This window comes from Geospiza fortis, unplaced genomic scaffold (assembly GCF_000277835.1).
Source record: "Geospiza fortis unplaced genomic scaffold, GeoFor_1.0 scaffold172, whole genome shotgun sequence".
NCBI classification, from domain to species: Eukaryota; Metazoa; Chordata; class Aves; order Passeriformes; family Thraupidae; genus Geospiza; species Geospiza fortis.
The window spans coordinates 1,961,425-1,974,739 of NW_005054309.1; the positions used below are offsets into that span (position 1 = coordinate 1,961,425).

The window sequence follows — 13,315 nt, forward strand, 5'->3', positions numbered from 1 at the left end:
CATGTCTTACACAAACCAGTACCTTACATGAGGACAAAAAACCAGGATAACGAGAAAAAGGCTGCGGGCAGGAACTCAAGCAGTGCCTGCTCTGCCTGGCCTCTCAGCCACTGGGAGGGCAGGTCAGGTCCAGCTCTCTGCCAAGCTGTCAATCGTCACAGCTCACAGTCTGTGACAATCATGAGACATGACACCCTGTGCAATGCAATGGAGACCCTACAAGTTTGTTTTGCACATGCCACCACGGCGTTGGCAGATACAGCAACATGCTTTGGCTGGCAGTGACACGGGAAGCATTCAAAGCACTCGCGCAGAGATAAAAGGCTCCCCTCGTCTCCTGCCTGAGACACACTGACCTCTCCTCCCTCCCTCCTCCTTGGCATTGTCAAAAATACAAAAAATCTGTCCCTTATGTTTTCAAAATGTGTCTGCTTCACAGAGTTCTCCCCCTTTTTTTTTCAGAGGCCAATTAAAAATAAAAGTTTACCAGAAAGACAACAAGAAAAAAAAGTGTCTGATACCATTGGATCCAGCCTGTAAGGATCTCACACATAAAAGAATTATGTCCCTGAGCACTTTCCGACAGACTTTCAGAAAATTTCATCTTTCTACTTCCCTGGCTGGATAGTCTGTTTGAGTAATTTTCTCTTTCTCCTGGGGCTGGTTGCTAAGAGACGCGCTATTACTTCTCCCTCTCTTATGACCCGATTACTGTGATCAGCAAAGACAGCGTGCAGACAACAGCCTGACACGGCTCATACAAGAACATCGGCCTTGTTACAAAATGATGGACTGTATTAACACTCCGCAGCCCCTTCGCTCGCCATGGCCTTTGGAGAGTCTCCAGGCACAACTGGGGGCTTTTACTTCCCCAGCTTCTGAAGTACACGTTCAAACATTTTAAATCACAGGACTGGGAAGGGAGAAGAATTGACTTTTACCTCCTGTGCTTCACTGTCTGACAGTCAGAATGGTGTTACTGCATCCTCACTGAGAAACTTTCATTTTCTTACCCTTCCTAAGAAGTGGCCTAGGAACAATGATTACTCCTTTTTACCTTCTTGAAAAATTAAGTTTGCAAATACACAGCATAGTTTGGGACACAACATTCCCTTGAAGGGTCTGACAGCACGTTGTAAAGCTGATTGTAACACTTGTGGGGCTAAGAGGTGAGCTGACACCTCTCTTGGTGTCTCTGCAAAGAGCTGAGATGGATTGCTCTGGATAAGGAAAGCAGCTGGAAACAGATCCAGCTGTAGGTGTCCAGCAGTCCCAAGGAAGCTACTGGGATGCCCAAGAGGCTCCCAGCTCATGCAGAAGCAGCCACAGCCTGGCACTGTGTCCTCTGCAAAAAAAGAATAGGGGATGGAGCCAGTGGAGGAGATAGGAAATTTGGAGCACAAATTGAGAGCTTGTACTGACGGGTACATGGGGCAAAAAGTTCAGGAAAGTTGGTTTTGTTGAGAACCAAATAACTGTTTTTCTAAGAATGGGGTCACCAACCTCAGAGACTATTAGTCTCCACTTAGTAAGAATTCAACCCTCATCACGCTCACTTTTTATAACATAAATTTTAAACTTCTATACGTTCTTCTATTAAACCTACTTTCAAAAGACTGCACATACCCACACTGTTTTGGTACCATTTTCATACTCCTGAGGGCCTCCTCTCCTCCCACCAACTCACTCAGGACAATTCCTGTGGCAGGACCCTTGGGCACACCCTCACACCACAGACAGCGCAGAGTATTAAGAAACCCCAGTTGATAAAACTTCTCAAGTGGGCTTTGTAATAGAGATGACCCAGAGCACAGGTTCCTTCCTCATCTCCATGTCATTTCCCATAAATTCAATGCTTGGCACAACAAATGCCAGCTGTCATGACAGTGCAATTTCTACCCACCAGCCCTTTATGATTGGGGTCATATCTAGATGAAACCAAAACCTTTCCTTAGTCACTGTCATCACAGGAATTAAGACTTGGAAGAGACATGTGAGTCTTTTGCACTTCAGCTCCTCAAATAGTTTGGGTAAATCCCCAGTTGAGCCCCTGGAGCCTTCCTGCACTTTCTTCCACAGCTGTGACTTCGCAGTGTGTGTGCTGGTTAAAGAAGAAGTCAGAAGGGGAATTTTCAGATAGTAGAAAACTTTCTGCTTATTAGGATCTAGAGCAGATCCCTGCTCATCTCCTGCAAAATCTCCCTCCTCAGGCAAAGCAGAGCCACAGGATTCTCAGTCCTGCTCACAGACCCTCAATTGCTGCGCCAAGTCCATCTAAACATGCTTTGCTTAGCAACAAACACTTCAGGCCTGGTATATTTAGTCCAAATTGTAATTGTGTAGGATTCACTGCTAGAAATGCCTGCTCTTTGGCCACAAGTACGGCTTCTGTGGCTTCAAGAGTTGCTCATTCATTCTTCCAACCTTTTATTACACCAACCTGTAATATAATCCAATAGACATTTACTGGCTGCTCTGATTTAGCAGGACTCAGCCTGGCAAAATAAAAAAGCTTTAGGCAGAGAAAAGGGAAAGCATACATATAATCCTTTACTGCAATAGTTAGTTTCCAGTGAGTAGAAGAGAGAAGAGCAGCATTGTGTGAAGAATGGCAAAAAAAAAATAAATTACTAGACTGTTAACTATCGTATAACAATTGTTATTTAACAGACTAGCATCTGGAGGATGTTAACATTTCAGATTAAAATAAAAGGGACAAGTGCTGCCTGCTTGAATTCAAGCTATTTCTGCATTAGCATTGCTCTCTTGCTCTGACTGGGCACCACAGTCCTGTAAAACTACATACAGGACAAACATTATCTGTTTAACAGAAGGTTTGATATGGTTGATGACAGACATTTGCAATTCAAGTTATTAAATGATACTTCCCTTCCATTTCAGTGTGTCAGAAATGTCTTCTCTTTCTCTTTTTCCCTTCCCTTTTTTGCCCATTTTCTTTCTTCTACCCAAACGATTGTGGTTCACAGAACAGGCCACTGCTAAGATGAATCACTATCTGATGTTTGAAATAATGAAGTGGAAAAATTAAATATAGTCTCTTGGAAGAACAGACAGACAGGAGAAAAGAAAATGAGAAAAAATAGTCAGGGCAGAAAAAAAATTAAGAATCTACCTGCTGAGAAGTGCAATGTTTGCTTTATGATACCAAATAACTGAGAAAATATAAGCTCACTCACCAGAATGAAACCCAAGGCTAGGCACTACTTCAAGTAGTTCCCAAATAAGAGGCAATGTGTTCCAGAGCCTGTGAAAATTTAATATTTGTAATTCTAGAAAACATGGTCAGAATACTTAATAAAACCTGGTGGCTTGACTTGACATTTTGTGAACTACAGATAAGTATACTAGTTCAATAACAGTTTTTATGCACTTGTTTTATGCTGCATTCTTCCCAGGCCTTTCCCTGAGGTGGAATTTCAAAATGAAAATGCTCATCCTGAGAGCAAAGCCAAGACACAGTTCTATGGATTTGTCTCTGGCAAAAAAAAAAAAAAAAAAAAAAAAAAAAAAAAAAAAAAAAAAGTAGATGCAGGCACTCTTATCCAACAAGACAACTTTTGGGATGAATGCTAACAAGACAAAAGGCCCCACACAGAGCCAGTTTATTCCCACTGGTGAGACTCACAGGTCCTGACACTGGTCACTCTGCTGGGGACAACTGGGCAAAAATCCCTAAGCCTGTAACTCAGAATTATTGAGTGGAGCAATGCTGCCCAGGCACAAAGGCACCAGCTTGGTCTCATCCCTCTTCAGCATTGCCCAGCCTGCTTGGGGCAGTTTAAATCCAGTTTTACACAAATGAGAACCACCACTCGTTTCCAACTGGTTTCACTCGGTTCTTAACCAACAGGAGAGAGGATGTGCTTCAAGAGAAACCAATGGACACTTCCAAAAGGGTGCCTCAAACTGGTTCACAGCTAGGGACCCCCACCTTCCCACTCATCCTGCAGCGTTCAGGGGCTTTGTTGGTGCTTTAAATGCTTTTGTGTGAAGGTAGCAAGCCCACCACAAAGAGGCCCAGAGTTTCAAGATCATTTTCACCAGCTGTGTTTTGTAAGAGCCTGTGGATGATGCAGTTCTAACACTAATGAATAAAGTATTGCTTCATCTGCTCCATCTCATTCAGCACAAGAAACACATAGAAAAAAGAGGGAAGGATTAAGAAAGACTTTAAATGTTTATAATATGCACTTTAAAAAAGCTTTTTCTAAGAAACAAGCACTAACATGGGGGCTGTGGTCAGGCCCAGTCAAGATGACTTGCAACAGCAAGGTCACCTCTTTATTCACACCACATTTTTCAACTCCACGAGATCAGTGCTGTGAGGGATGGGACCACATCATCCATTGCAATTGATGGGACCAGAAAAGTGTTAGAGCACTTCTCAGCCTATCTTTTTGTCCCACCACTGAGACACTGCCTCCCCGATGAAGCATCAATGATTTTTTTTTCAGCTAGTGGAAGAGATGAGGAGCAAGAGAGGGACCAGCAGATACCACTGCAAATACTCTGGTACTCCCAGGACTCAATTCAGAGTAACAATGAGTTCCCATGCCTCATATGGGCAGTAGCAATGGTCCACAGGCATAAATCCTAACATATGTAAGACATCCAGCTCCTGCTAGCTGTCCAGTTCTGGATAATTGTATTATCTGATGTTAGTGTTGAACAATGCACACACAAAACCACCACAGGAGCATGGATGAGACAGCTCACTGTGCCTGCACCCCAGCCTTCCTCCAACAACCAGCACAGCACTGCAGAAGCTCTTGAGGTACTTCAAGGAACAGGTACAACATCCCTCTGCCTCTCAGCCAACACAGCCCTTCCACAAGTGAGAATTCCTCCTGCTATGGAACAGAACCAGCACAGGCAACCAGGGAAAAAAAATAAAAGCGAAAAAACCACAGAATCTTTCAGGTCAGCCTGAATTTATTCTTTCAGGGCTCTCAATACAAATAATGAATAGACTCTGGACCTTGTTGGCTTCTATGAACTGTCAAAGACTGCAGAGCAGGGAACAGCACAGCTATAACACAGGGTATCTAGTCCAATAAATCCATACCCAAGCTTCAAAAATTAAGACAGAGCTACTGATAGCAGCTGCTGTAAACAAAACCCACTAGGTATATCTGCCTGGAAGACTAAAAAAACTTAACACAACAGCAAAACAACAAACAGCCTGATAGTTCATGCCCCCAGTCCCCCACAGACATAGCAGAACATAACTCACCAGCACTCAAAAGCCTCCACACCCATGAAGAAGAGGAGGGCACAGAAGTCAAGCTCTAGGAAACCTGGATCAGCTGGGTTCAAGAACACACACTGGTGTCCATGGCATAGTCTTGCCCTGGAGCTGGTCCTGCTCATTTGCCTTGCCTCATGGGTCACTTGCCCACTCCTCCAACCAAAGTAAATGGAAGGAGATGGTTTTTTAAAAAGGCAATTAAAACCTCAAAGGCCTTCACATAAGACCTGTTGCTCACCATATCTGAAAGGTGCCCAAGGAAAGAAAGGAGGAAATTGCTTTGAGGCTCATCCCTTCATTTAGTTCCCATTATTAAATCCATATAAAGTGTTTCTGTAGATACTATATTCACTATGGATGGCAGTTAGAAGGAAAGACATCAGCACTAATTTAGAAGTACCCAACAGCATAAACTAATGTGGCTAATTTTTTAAGGCATGTCCTGAGAGCCCCAGAGTGTGACAGAGAAGCACCTCCAAGCCCTGGGCAGCCCCACAAACAGAGTGACTGACTGCCTTGTGAGGGATGTTGCTGCACATCCCTTTCTAACCAGGGCTGGCACTGCAGTATCTCAGCCTGTCTCAGGCAATTTGAGAAAAGCACATGGTCCTGTTCATACGAACAACAGACATTGAAAGAATAGGACAGATTTGGTTTTTAGGGAGTGGAAAGAATCATCTTTGCAGGAGCAGGAGACCTCCTGGGAGCCATTCAATGATCTGGCACTTCCTGGTAGGCAAGGATGGACTCAATTTCTTCCCTACCACCATGAAATTATCCTTCAAGTGGCCGCACACAGTGGCAGAGGAGGTGTATTCAATCCCCAGGGAGCTGCACCAGCGCTCACGAATGCTGGACTGGAAAGCCCAGCCCTGCAACCCAGCTGAGCCTCCCCAGCTCACCAGTGTGCTCCACCTGTTTCAGCACAGTCTTGTTTCTGCTGGACTTGCAGAGCTTTATTTGGAGGCAAGGGGGGAAAGAACTTTTGTGCTTACCAAAACCAGATTCAAACCAAAAGGCAACTCACACTGCAAAGTTTGTCACTCACTGCTCCCAAGCCATCCAGTGGCCCTAACTCAGGCTCTTCTGAGTACCTCTGACTGACAACAGATTTTACACATTTCTGAAGCCCCCAGTTCTGGCCTTACAAGCCCCAGTGCCACCCCAGTAGCCCCACAGTAGCGGGCACTAAGCCAGCAGATCAGCTATCACCAATCTCACCCCACACCAGACACCTCCTTCGTCTGCCCTGCAGGGTGAGGCCCCATTTTCTGGAAATAAGGCAAAGATGGAATTTGCTTCATCTGCAAGCTATAAATCCTTTCTATCTTCCTGAGCCCAGCATAGATGGGAACAGCTGTGTGGCAGTGTTTCCCTAAGGCTCCAGCTCTGTTGAAGATGCTGAAATACCACTAGAAGTCTAAAAGCTGGAGAGTAAGAGAGAAGTAAGTGGCAGGAAAAGAAGGAAGGGCAACCACAGAAAGGTTTGGATTGGAAAGACCTTGAAAAATAATAAAATCCAAAGCCCCTGCCATCAGCTGGAATATCTTTCACTAAATCAGGTTGCTCAAAGCCCTGCCCAACCCGACCCTGAGGACTTTAAATGATGGGGCATCCACTGCTTTTAAATGAAACAAAATTAATACCAACTCCTCAGAAAAAAGATCTTAGAGTCTTTAAGAGATTTTGGTGTAGGACAAAACCCATTGTGCACACTGCTGGACAGGGTCTGCTGAGGAAAAGAGGGAGGGGGCAGGCAATACCAAAGACATGAGCATGGAGAAAGAAGCCAAATAGATAAGCGGCAGACTGTCAGGACCCATGGCTGGCTGATGCCTCACCCATCTCAGGACTCATCTTCTCCCAGCATGAAGAGAAGATGCTGTCAAACTTCAGACACACCTAGCTCCATCCAAAGACCACCCCGACCCCAGTTAAACTCTTAGAGCTACCGCTCAGACGTCTGGACTTTTAATTTTGATTTCCAGCCTAATTCCTCAGCAGCTATACTTCCTGCCAATTCACAATTGTTCACCTTGTAGATAAACATCTTCCCCAAGCTTGAGTAGCTCTCCTCTCCTCTCTCTGTGGGGTAAATACAGAGTTCTGTAAGACGATGAGCACCAGCACTTCCCAGGAACTGTGCTGCTCACACCTTCCAGGATCAGGCAAGGTTAATCCCCTGCAAAGCATCACAGTGGGGAGTGGCAGCATTAAATCCTCCAGAAACACAGCCCAGACCACAGCAGGTGTTGGGAGGACCTGTACAAACAGGCTGTGCCTGCCTCTTGGGCTGCCTGCATGGCAGAGATCTGTGCAGAATGCTAAGCAGGGCTTGGGCCTTATTGATGATGATTACCATTATGATCACTGCTTCTGCCACTACTGCAGTCATACCCAGGGGCCCCCAGGCAGATCCCTGCAAGAGCAAGACATGGTCTCTGCTTTGATGAGTGGATAAATCTGGTGTGAAACAAGCTGCAGCAACTCAGCATGGCAAACAGCACGGAGTGGGGCTGGCAGCACCAGGAAAATTGCTACTTCAGTGGTCTGAACACATGCCTTGAGTGCTTCAAATCACAGTAAAATGTTCCTGTTTATAAACTGTTGGCTGCTGCCATTTCACTTTGTTTCAGTCATGTAACCATTTCTAACCTTCTGCTAAAGTTCCACTAAGCAGCTTTTAATCAGCAGCTTCTGGCTGAGTTTCGTGCAGCTATCAGGAAATAAAAAATAAAATTGAAGTCAAGGTGAGACTAAGGAAATGCTTTGGTAGGAGATGGGAGGGAGAGGAGGGTACACACAGCATCTGCTCCACAGTCTTTCACTGCAGTGTCTTTCCCCTCTGCTTTCAATATGATCAAGAAACAAAACCACAAATGTGATCAGCTGAACAGACCCTCTAGTACAAGCAACACACCTACAAAATAATGATAATAATAACCACAAGGCCAGAGGATGCACATTCCTAAACATTAACAGCAATGAGCTGAAGAAATAACCAGGAACAGAATTTGCCAGTCTCCCAGAGAGATTCCAGAACTACAAAGGCTGCAGGGAGCCAATTCCAGTGACACTGCTGGGGCAGCCAAGGCTGTGATGAGCACAGACACTTCTTGACCAATAATAGCAGCAGGACAACCCTTCCCCAGAGCAGGGGTGCTGCTCCCACTCCTCTCCAGAAGAAGGATGCATAGGAAGCTCATGTGCCTCCAGATAAGCAGCTTTGGCAGGGTAGGAGGGATGAAAACACACCAGGGTTTGAGGGGATGCTGCCACTCCCCTACCTACAGACTCACAGCTAACCAGGTGGGAAACACCTGTGTCCAACAGAGGACAAACTGAGGCAAAATGGCTGTGGCCCTGTAAGCAGGGAACCAGTGGGGCCTGGAGCCATCTCCCAGGCTGAATTATTGCTGCAGAAATCAGGGAGGTCATTGAAAAAACAATTAGGGAGCCTGGAAGAGAGAAGGGAGCCATAGCAAGTGACTGAAGCACACTGGGCTATTTCTCACCCCAGCCCTTGCCTGGCAGATCCCAGCAGCCTCATGTTCTCAGGGTTATATATGGATGGTAATGGCTTTGCACGGGCTGCTGACAGCAACCAGCAGCGTGTCACCTTCTGGAAGAGGATTAGCTAAAGCTGCAGGCATGGTGTCACATCACTAAGCCTACCTCTGACCAGGTCTTGGCCAACCCTTAGCTCTTCCAGGCCTGTCAGATAATGATGGGATCTCTAAAAGCCCAGTGTCAGACAAGGCAAGGGACTGGCACTGACAAAGCCCCCTGGGAGCTCCTGAATGCCTCCTGGTTTCCAGCAGACCCAGCAATGCCTGACTGCTTGCAGGACCAGGAACAATAAGAAATGTTTGAGTGCCTTGTCTCCCTTTCCCAGCCTGCAGTGCCTGTTCTGCTCCTTGGGAAAACTTCCTTCCACAAATGGCAAGAAACACAGGATTTTTTTAGAAGGTGATAATGTTCCTGAGCCACATACAATTAGACCTTCAATCACTAAAACACTGACAATTAAGACATACTGGTCTTTTTCACATAAAAAGTCCTGAGCGATCAAGAACACATTTCCCAGGAAAAAAAGGGCCACATTCCACTATTATTTTTAATTGCAAGAGAATTAGAAAAATAAGAATTTCCACTTGACTTGATGGTGACATTTTCTTTGCATTTCAGAAATGGATTATTTTTTACTTTTTTAAATTCCAAATGTCTTTCTCTTCTTATTTCTCACTAAGTTTTGTTATGGAAGGCAGCAGAACAGGTGCATATGACTTCGCTTCTCCCCCTCCAACACATTTTCTTTTTTTGTTCTGAATTCTCCGAAGTTAGAGCGGCAGACAAAAAATACCCAAAACACTCATCAGGCTTTTCCAACTTTCCTATAAAATGTCCTTAACTTTAGAAAATCACTCAAGCGTAAGATTTAATATGCTGCTTTGTTTTTCTTTCTCTTTTCCATTACTCTGTAGTGTTCCTGAAAATGTATACGCTTCCAAAAGATAGAGCAGAAAGAGGAAAAAATATACAGGTGATATTTATCTTATTGTACTCAACATAAAAGAGGAAAAAGCAGTGAAGGAACAATGTAGAGCATCCCAAACCAAATACAAAAGCTGGTTTAGCCATTTTCTTGAATACAGCTGAGCTTTTCTTTGAAGAAAGGTTGGAGAGGAGGAGGGGAAGAACTTCCCCCCATTTCTACCTATAGTAAATCACCAGGAATAGAAATGTCATGCTCTGCTAAAATAGCTACCACTCTCTCCTAAAATCCTTGGCCTTCACTTGTTTCTGCTGCAGTTCCATCACAAACTCTCCAGAGTCAGCCAGGGGCATCTCAGGTGTTCCAATTTGCAGGTTTCCGGTTGCAAGTTCCAGAGGTGCTCCCAGCCATGATGTCCTGCTTCTGGAAACTCACTCCCCTCCATGTGTCCACAAGCCAGGAACCCAAATCCCACCCTTGCTGCTCAACTTCATCTGGACAGGACTTTCACAGCAAGAAGTAGAGGGAGGCTGACACACAGCGACTGGCAGGCATTTGTTTTGCTGACATAACAGCTCCAGAGACCATTGCAATGGTCATCTAAACACCTTCCCAATTATTTCATATTCAAGAGTGTTCCATAGTAGAGGGAAAGAACTAAACTGAACTAAAGCTAAGACAATCCATCCAGCAGACTGGAGAGAAAATACTTCCAGACTCACTGGCCAAATTTATGCCCTACCACTCCCAATTATATTCCAAAGATCAACCCCTTGTTTGTAAAGCATTCCCCTGTGCAGGGGTGAAAGAACCAATACTGAAAAGGGTTGTTTGAGCCTAAGCTCCTTGAATCATCACATGTCAGCAGGGAGCAAATGAGCAAAGCCCCTTGAAAAGTACCAGTCCTGGAGATGGGACATCTGCTCTCTCCTAGAACTGAGAAAGATCTGTCCCCATGTCCTCCCCCAGCCCTGCACTTCTCAGGACAGTAGCTACCCAGAGCAAAGGGAAGAGATACCTTCACATCCTTCTTGATTTGAATGACCTGAAAAAGAGAGGCTGTCACAAACTCACCAACAAAGAGCAAATCAAGAACAGCCTGTGTTAGCAGTCAGTTCCCCTGAATGAGGCAGTTGTGGTTCCTTCCTAGAAAATAAATACTCACCATCACCTCCTGGTTGCTTGTATGGGTTGTACTTTGGTTTGGGGGCGACCACAGGCGCAAACTTCTTTGGGGTCTGCTGGGTGGACACGGAGATGCTGGGAGTGCCAAAGGTGTGTGTGGTCTCCATCCTTGCAGTAACGTGGCCAACCGGCTCGTTGGTACTCTTGGGGGGCAGCCAGGATGGGTGGGACATGCTTCAGGTCTGAGGAGACACAAAGAGAGTCACATAGACATTAGGAGTTTAGGCTGGGAAAGTAACAGCTGCAATCCTACTATTTTTCTGGTTTATGAAATCAATCCTACAAAACCCTTCAAAACATGTTTAACTGGTGCATGCTTAACTTTAAATATGTTGTTCCTAATACATAGGACTTTAGATGCAAATTTGTCTTTTTCTCCCCAGCAGGTCAGAATTACTGTTCAGGCTATTGTTGGTACCTGCAATAATCATTGCTATTTTCCTCTTCAAACCAGAGCAGAGACAGGCTGATACCCTGAAGCAGCCCATCAATCCCACCCTGCATTCAGCACAGTAGCAATGTATTTGCCTTTCCCTCTTAGGCCTTGTTGAGTACAATAATGTACAACAGTGCAGGTGCTCTGGGGACAAGTCTAGTCATAGGCAGGCACACACACTTCCAAAATACACTTTTAGCACTTTTTCACATGTCATTTAGGACCCCATGCCCCAGTGATTTTCATTCAGACTTTTAAGACAACAGATTTCAAAAGTAGCTAATCATTCTTGATGCCTCCATTTCTGAATGCCCAGCTTAAGACATTTTAAAAGCATGTCAATTTGGAATAAATGCCAGAATCTCACAACCCCTGACAACCAGGCTCCTTTTAGACTTGTGTAACAAAAAACAGAGGCAGCCCAAATCATTACTTATTTATGAAAATCTTGGCTTTGGCCTCTTAAAAGCCTACATCACTTTTGAGAACTGGGTTCAGATGCTGCTGAAAATGTTGCCCATAAAAATCCTGTTAATTCCAATGAACAAGTGTTTTTCACCACACACAAACCACACTTGCTGGGTAGCCATGATAGTCCTACTGTACCATCAGATGGTCCAATGGAGCTGGATTTGAGATTTGATGGAGAAATGAAGATCCCACATAGGCAAAAGTCAATACTAATTTTGCAGCTCTTGAGCACCCTGCCCATGCACTACTTTGGTGTCAGAACCCCTTAAGGCTACCAAAACCAGCAGGCACCTGTGACCCCATCAGCAAAGATTTGATTTCATCATGGAAAAGGATCAGTGCCAGAGACAGGATCAAGATCTCCACATGGTAGTGCAAGGTGAGCACCTCCAGCTAAGAGCAATGACTGTTAAAACTGATGGATACACAAGTGTGCTTATTCCTACCAGTAAATTTACTTCAAAAAACAGTTTCCTGCTTGAAGAGTAATTTCTACTTTAAGCCCCAATACTAGGAGGTGACAATTTCCGATCATCTTCCATCTGCATCACTCCTTATGTGAGAGAGGAACTGGCAAGTGCCAAGCATCAGTCCCAACACTTCTGTCTCTTCCTGGCCATGCAGTCTGACTGCTCGATGTGCAGACAGTGGTTTCACAATTCCTACCACCAGTAAGTGAACCTGCTGCACTAGGCATCCAATACCAGTGAAATGAGGGCATTGGAGCTGCCTAAAAATAAGGCAGACAGAAGCATGGCAGGGGCAGCCCAGAGATATACCCAAGGCTGAGCTGCAAGGACATGACTTTTCTCCCTCACAGACCTGCTGTCCAACCCACAGTAAGAGTGCAAAGCATCATTCTGAAAGCAAGAAGTGAAAGGCAGGTCCTCCCCACACGGCAGGAGAGGAAACCAGTCCCAACGGGTGGGGGCTGAGGGCACATGGACCATGGTCCCACTGCCTGGCACTTCCCAGCACCAACAGCAGCCCCTGTGGACCTGGAAAATGACTGCCACTCCAGCAGTAAGATTCACCTACACTGCTGTCTCCTCCTCCTACATCCTTCAAAACCATAAAAGCAGCAATAAAACTCAGACAACTATCTAGGTCTTAAGAGCAGAAAGCAATGAGGGCAGTCAGCCCTAAGAGCTAAACAGGACGAGTCTGCACTCTGCAGAGTTATTACATCCAAAGATGACTGTACCTTACCCATTGCTAAAAGCATCCTGGAGTTTAATTCTGACAGGTTTTCAGCCTCTGGCTTGACATCTAATATGAAAGAGCCTCCTGCTACAATGAAGCACCCTCAGACCCTGGACATTAACTCCATGCTGATTCAAAGCTAAAGAAAAAAATCCCATTACTGACTAGATTATAACCATTCCTGTTCTGGAATGTTCCTTAACCACCCCCAGGCAGCATGCCTTGGTCCCACTGAACCCTCATGGTCTGCTGGGCT

At 45.2% G+C, this 13,315-nt stretch overlaps 1 protein-coding gene across 1 annotated transcript in view; it reads right to left on the reverse strand.

Moving 5' to 3' along the window:
• Positions 1 to 13,315, reverse strand: part of LOC115947675 (lipoma-preferred partner homolog) — a 142,611-nt gene that overhangs the window by 39,944 nt on the left and 89,352 nt on the right. The window contains exon 3 of the mRNA XM_031055418.1: positions 10,930 to 11,131. Coding sequence (XP_030911278.1) covers positions 10,930 to 11,122 — 193 coding nt within the window. The 5' untranslated portion in view covers positions 11,123 to 11,131. The remainder of the gene's footprint in view (positions 1 to 10,929; positions 11,132 to 13,315) is intronic.